The following is a 6,639-nucleotide window of genomic DNA, read 5'->3' as shown; positions in this document are numbered from 1 at the left end:
GGCGCTGAGCTCCCGCGGCCCCACAAAGCTCCCTTTGTGCCCGGCGGCCTCCGCAGTACCCGGTGACGTCAGCCTCGGTGAGGCGCCCACTGTGGCCGAGCGCGGGCTGCGGCGCCCTCTGGTGGACGAGCTCGCCTCCGAGCCCCGCCCAGTCGGGGCTGCCCTTCACCTTGCCCTGCTCAGAGGGTCAGGCGCTTGCCCGGCCCACCCCACAGGCACCCCTGGCGTTTCCTTATCCATCAACATGCGTGCACTTCCCAATGGCCTCCTGGAAGCCTTCGCACTCTTTGAGCCCTAGTCCCAATGCAGCCCCCTCCAGGACGCCGCCTGGCTACTCCCACACTGAAGTATAGCACCTGCCTGTCCCCACCCCCGCACCGGGTTTGGAGGGTGCCCTCTGGGGCAGAGGCCCACATTGTTCCCAATTTTCTGTTGGGTCAAGCCCAAGGGGCCTCAGTTCTGGGCAACATGTTGGACTGGGAGACTGGAGGGTGTGCAGGTAGCTGTAGTCTACCTGGCTGTGTGACCGAAGCAATGTCTCTCCGCCTTGGGCCTGGGGGGTCGGTCACAGTTTCCTTCTACACTAGACTCACGAGGCACCTCTCCTGCTCCCAGTATGGAAGAGTCCCTTAGAACAGCTCTTTAAGAGATTTGGCCCCTGCGGTTCCAGCAAGGCTTGAAGGCTGCCCCAGGCCCAGGACCGCAGACGCGCTGGAAGGAGAGCAGAGACATATGGGCCTAAGCAGGTATATCCTCACCCAAGTGGGAAACCCAAAGCACTGAGCACTGGGCCTGAGTCTGATTTGGAGAGCTGAGCACCCAGGGGCCCGCCACCATGAGGGTTCGGGTCCAGATCCGCCATCAATCACCTTGGGACATCTCCGCCTGGGACATCTCTGGGATAGAAGAATGCTGTGCAATCTTTGGTATTTTTCTTTCTACATTTTATTATTTCAAACCAGGTGAACAATTCCATAAAACGTGAAAAAAGCAAGGAAGTGTTCAACGCTGAAGGACCCGGCCTGGGGCGAGGGCTCGAGGGGCTTGGCCCCTCAGCAGGCAGCGGTGGTTCCTAAGTTAGCGCTAAGGAGCTACGTTTAGGTTAATGGAGCCACTGGGCAGGGGCCCTCCGTGACGTTGGCAGTTGTCCGGAACAGCCCTTGGAACCCGATTCTGTGGCGGGCAGGGTGGGCCACCGCCTGCATAGGGGCAGCCAGCGGAGGGAGAGGTGTAAACACGCAGACACACTCAAGGCACGGAATCACTGGAAGGGAGTTGGGTGGGTGCTGGTCAGGATCAGTTTTAAATAGTTTTTCTCTAAAAAGTTTTCTAGGTTTGCAGGTTTCTTTCTTTTTTCTTCTTCTTCTTCTTTTTTTTTTTTTTTTTGCTTTACTTCCATTTTTTAAAAAAGCTACGAGAGTGAGCAGGTGGACTGTGGTCTCCAGGAATGGTGGCGTCTCACGCTTCTTGTGCTTTTTCCTTTGGGGCCTCCAAGCGGCTGAGGGGGTGGGGTGGGCAGGAGGCTCCCTGTAAACATTTGGACTTGGGCTGGGTCAGGGGCTGGTGCTGGGTGAAGCCAGGGGTCCCAGGCTGGAGAAGTGGGTGCCCCTCCAGACACAGGTTTTGGGAGATTCAATATGTGTTCCCCTCCCCCGACGCAGAACAAGACAATAGTTAAAACCAGAACAGATGCCCAGGAAGGGGGTACCACAGCCATTCCCAGCACCTGCGACAAGGAAGGGCTTCAAACAAGGAGGCCTGTGGCAGCCCCTCCCCCAAGTCTCTGGAACTGAGGAAGGGGACGGGGGAGCCAAGAATACAGAGAGGAGAAAAGCGGCTAGGGGAGGGACAGGCGGGGAGCGTGGTCCTCTTGGCCCCCATCTTCCTCAGGGGTGTGGGGGAGCACAGTCAGCGGTGGCCCTGGAGATGGGGGACAGTGAGAGCATGGGTTGGGATGTAGCCAGCGTGTGCTTCCCTCCCACCTCCCTCGACAATGACCCTCACCTTTCTTCTCATCCACTCGTTACCAGTGACACATCCAGGAGCCAGTATTTTTTGTGGGGTTATGTGGGGAGGGGAGTCTGTAGCACTGGCAGAGTCTTTCCCACCTCCCCCAGGGCCAGTGGGGCCAGCCTCAGCCCAGGACCCTCAGATAGGTCCGAGGGAAAAACAACAGGGACAAGCACTGAGCTGGTCACACTGAGTAGCAGGCAGCTGGGCCCCTCATCATCCAGCCTCCTTCAGGCTAGGCCAATGGCCTGAGGAAGTGAGTCTTCTCCAAGGAAGGTGGGGACAGCCCTCTAGCTCTTTCCCAGTGCACGGCCAGGCGATTCTGCTGTCTGGACCACTGGGCAGAACGGAGCCCAGCCCTACCTGTGCTAGCTTCTCAGAGCCTTGCACTCAGTGGCCCTCCCGACTCACCACCCTGTGCCCCTCCTTGTCCTCTGCTCTCCTACTGAGCACCAAGTTTCCCTACCCCCACCTGGACCTTCCCCAGCCCCAACCGCATCCCTTCTCTGGGCTCAGTGGCCCCTTTATTCCTACCCAGCTCCCTGCCTGGCCCCCCCTCTGGCTCACCATCCTGCCAGGCCCTGCTGCCCCTCAGAAGAGGCCGCAGTCCTTCAGGTTGTTCTTGATGATGACGTCAGTGACGGCGTCAAACACGAACTGCACGTTCTTGGTGTCGGTGGCGCACGTGAAGTGCGTGTAGATCTCCTTGGTGTCCTTGCGCTTGTTCAGGTCCTCGAACTTACTCTGGATGTAGCTGGCTGCCTCGTCGTACTTGTTAGCCCCTGTGGGAGGCAAAGAGACAAAACGGTGAGGACCGTGATGCGCAGGCAGCAGGCAGACCCATCCCACACGCACAGCAGGTTCTGTGTATGTGAATGGACAAGCTATGAAGTGTGTTTTGAGAAGGGCCCAGTAAGTGCAGGCCCAAGTACCCACACGCCTCGGCAGCACCATCCCGACCAAGAGTCCCGCGGTTGCCCCTCTGTCCAGCAGGGGGCGCCAGTGGGCTACCTGGTCACCACCAGCACCTTCCCAGAGGCCTAGTCCCCACACCTGTGTACTCAGGGAAGCAGATGGTCAGGGGACTGTGTGTGATCTTCTCCTCGAACAGGTCCTTCTTGTTGAGGAAGAGGATGATGGACGTGTCCGTGAACCACTTGTTGTTGCAGATGCTGTCAAACAGCTTCATGCTCTCGTGCATGCGGTTCTGGGGGGCAGGACAGCACCGTCAGCACCAGCCATCGGCCCCCAATCCCCAGCCCCAGTGGCCTCTTGGCCTCTCACCATCTCCTCATCCTCGGCTAGCACCAGGTCATAGGCGCTCAAGGCTACGCAGAAGATGATGGCTGTGACGCCCTCAAAGCAGTGGATCCATTTCTTCCGCTCAGACCGCTGCCCACCCACATCGAACATCCTGTGGAACACAGGGCTGCCTTAGCTCCGGAAAAGGGGGTTCTGGGAGCGGGACCCTGCCCTATTTCACAAGTCAGCCAACCGAGCACAGGGGCCTGCTCAGAGTGGGCAGCTGCCTTCGTGGAATCCTCCACACTTGTCCACCTCCCCGTTCCTGGGCCAGGGCTGGTCAGCAGGGAAGGCTGCGGCCACACAGGGCAGGGTCAGCAGAGGCTGAGCCGCTGGTGACCACACAGGCTTGAGAAACTTCAGAGTGAGGCTGGGAGACCCTGGACCAGTCCCTCCCTCCCAACACAGCCAGCAGCAAGCAGGCTCTGGAGTAAGGGTCCCGCCCTCTGTCACTGCAAAGGCTGGCAGGTCTCACCCTTCCACTCTGCCCACTCACTTGAAGTGTAGGTCCTTGAAGGTGAAATGTGTCTCCACGATGCCCGTGGTCTTCACACGGGTCCGTAGCACGTCCTGCTGTGTGGGGATGTAGTCACTCTGTGCGATGCGCTCCAGGTCATTCAGGTAGCTGGGGATGGGGTGGGGGGTCAGTGGGGGCCAGCACTGGGCCTCCTTACCGGGACCCCTGCATTAAATTCATCTGGACTAGAAGCCCTTGCTTCCGGACGCAGAGAAGGGAAGGAAGCCGGGGCATCACCCTGCGGGCTAGGCCTCTGGGAGGAGGTGCAGCTCCGTGCAGGCCAGCCCAGCCCCAGCACCCAGCTCTGAGCCAGGCCTGCCTCAGACAGGATCCAGGGAGGTGGAGCTGCAGGAGACGGGGTGGGATGGGGCAAACTAATTCTTCAGTGAGGGATTTCGGATGCGAATCAGAGCAATTATGGCACCGTCTGCAGAGGAGCCTGGCGTGTCCCCTCGATGTGGAGCTGGACAGGTTGGGGGCTGCCTGGCCCAGTGGGCTCTTTGCCTAGCACCCAGTAAAATCTGGGTTCCTCAGGGGAGGGCATTGACACCTGCTTGGTGGAAGCCCCAGGAGCTCCTCATTACCAGCTCCCTTAATTAGTATCATCACCCGCCCTGGGTCCTGGGGCCAGTCTTGCTGCCTGCCTCAATATCCTTGCTGTGTCCTGGGGGCTGGGCCCAGGCTTCCGAGCTGCTGCCCAGGGCTGATGTCTTCCTCCTGGGGCCAGCCCTTGGCTCCCACCAGCAGCTGGGCCAGAGGTAAATGACCTCAGAGACAGAGACAGAACAGAATAACAGGAAGGGCCATGGGGAACCATGACGCATGTGCTGTGATCTGCATACCATGCCCCGCCCCCTACCGAGAGCCTCCAGTCTGGAGCCCCCATGGCGGGTTCCATACCAGCCTCTTCCTTCTCAACAGGTGGGCTCACCCCGGGGACCCACTGCTCCATGGCAGCCTTGGAGAACTGCTGTAAAGGTGGAGAGTCTCTGTCCCCTGTAGTGTCCCAATCCACTCCCCACCCTAGTGATCTTATCAAGGCGTAAACCTGCTCGGGAGAGCAGGGCCCGTGTTTGATGCTGAACCCCCACCCAGAACAGCACCGGGCACCCAGTAGGAGCTTAATGGGGAACGAAGAAGGGGACCAGGGAGGAGTGGGAAGTGGCCTGGAAGATAGCTCAATGCTTGCCCTCCTTGAGAATCCTAGGCACTGAGGTGGCAATGGTTGACAGAGCTCACCCCTCCCTGCCTCTAGGATCTAGAAGCTCTGCTGGCGCTGAGCCTCTGTGACCTCTGGGAGGGGCAACACTGAGGCCTGGAGGCCCCCCAGAGCTTGGCAGTGACCACACAGCTCCTGTGACGGGTGTGTGCTCACAGGGAAGTTCGGGCCACTGCAAGGAGGATGGAAGTGACTGTCCATGTAACCGGGGCAGGGCTTGGAAATCATGGCCAGGCAGACCGCCTCCCACCCACGCTCCTGAGGCCCTCTCTCCAGGCAGGCTCACAGCTGGATGGCAGTGGGGGTGGGAAAGGGCTTCCAGGTGGAGGGACTGGCTTAAGCAGAGGTAGGAGAAGGAGGTAAGTGTACAGGGTCAGCAGCCTATCTGGGGGGCACCATCCAGAGCCTGTGGATGTCCCCCACAGCCCCGCAGCCATCAGGGCTGGCCACCAACCTGTCTTTCCTGTTCCCCATGGGGTGCTCAGCACCCTGCACCAGGTACCTTAGGGAAGAAAGCTGGGGCATCACCCTATAGGCTAGGCCTTTGCAACTCCTGGGACCCCCAATTCCCCCGATTCCTCTACGCACATCCGTCACCTCTCAGTCGATCTCCTCCCCTCGTGTCCCCCACCCCCTGCCAGCATGAACTTCCTCTGTGACCTCAAGCACAGCCAGCACCCCAGGAGTCTACACGTGTGTCCCTGCCTGGAAGCCCTCCCCCTTCCTCCAGCTCATGCTCAGAACTCAGCCCAGGCAGTCCCGCCTCTGGACCACCCTGACTCCCACACACTGACACCCTAAGTTGTCGCTGCTTGCAGACTTATCCGTTCCACTCATCACTGTGTCCCGGAAGCCTGCACGCGGTCTGGCACAGAGTAGGTGGCAGCGAATGTAGAATGATAGCATCTAAGGACAGATTAGACTCAGATGGCCTGGCGGGGACTCTACAAGCCACCCTACCGGGCCTTCCTCCTGGCCTCCCATCCCGAACCCAGACCCACCAAGGCCTTTACTGATGGTCAAAAGCTTCATAGAGACTAACAGTATGTTTCTGAGAGTTCTCAGGCTCTCGGTCCAGCCTGTAGTCCAGACCACGCCCCGCCCGGCCCTGCCCCTGGAACTCACTAGGCGGCAGAGTCGTTGAGCTGGTACTCCCGCGAGCGGCCAAAGCAGGTCTGCACACCATGGTCAGCCCAGAGCCTCCGGATGACGCCGGACAGGTCCTCAGGGAGCACGCCCTGTTCCTCGGCCGTGCAAGACAGCGCAAATAGCTGCCTGGCGTCATCCTGAGCACAGCAGCGGGTGGTCAGCCAGTCGTAGAAGCGCACCCCCCACCCCACCCCTTGAGAGCAGGGAGGCCTCCAGAACGGGGCCTCGGCTGGGGTGTTCTCGGGTTCCCCAGGACACGGTTTGCCCGCAAGCCTTTTGGGAGGTAGGCAGGAGTGGGGGTGAGAGTCCACATACCGCGCGGGAGGGGTCGGCAAAGTCAATCTGCAGATTGCCCATGGCTTTGACAATGGCCATGATGGACTGGATGGTGTTGCTGTAGACGACCGCCCGGTACTGCCGGCAGTCCCCCTCTGAGTAGCCA

At 59.9% G+C, this 6,639-nt stretch overlaps 1 protein-coding gene across 1 annotated transcript in view; it reads right to left on the bottom strand.

Annotated features, from left to right (window-relative positions):
• Window positions 1–927: 927 nt before the first annotated feature.
• The window catches only part of GNAI2 (G protein subunit alpha i2), a 53,874-nt gene continuing 48,162 nt past the window's right edge, over window positions 928–6,639 (bottom strand). The window contains exons 4-10 of the mRNA XM_006909123.3: window positions 6,513–6,636; window positions 6,174–6,334; window positions 3,809–3,937; window positions 3,295–3,424; window positions 3,064–3,217; window positions 2,578–2,792; window positions 928–1,920 (exon numbers count right to left, since the gene is read on the bottom strand). Coding sequence (XP_006909185.2) covers window positions 2,602–2,792; window positions 3,064–3,217; window positions 3,295–3,424; window positions 3,809–3,937; window positions 6,174–6,334; window positions 6,513–6,636 — 889 coding nt within the window. The 3' untranslated portion in view covers window positions 928–1,920; window positions 2,578–2,601. The remainder of the gene's footprint in view (window positions 1,921–2,577; window positions 2,793–3,063; window positions 3,218–3,294; window positions 3,425–3,808; window positions 3,938–6,173; window positions 6,335–6,512; window positions 6,637–6,639) is intronic.

This window comes from Pteropus alecto, unplaced genomic scaffold (genome assembly GCF_000325575.1).
Source record: "Pteropus alecto unplaced genomic scaffold, ASM32557v1 scaffold53, whole genome shotgun sequence".
NCBI classification, from domain to species: domain Eukaryota; kingdom Metazoa; phylum Chordata; class Mammalia; order Chiroptera; family Pteropodidae; genus Pteropus; species Pteropus alecto.
This window is presented reverse-complemented; position numbering and strand designations above follow the sequence as displayed.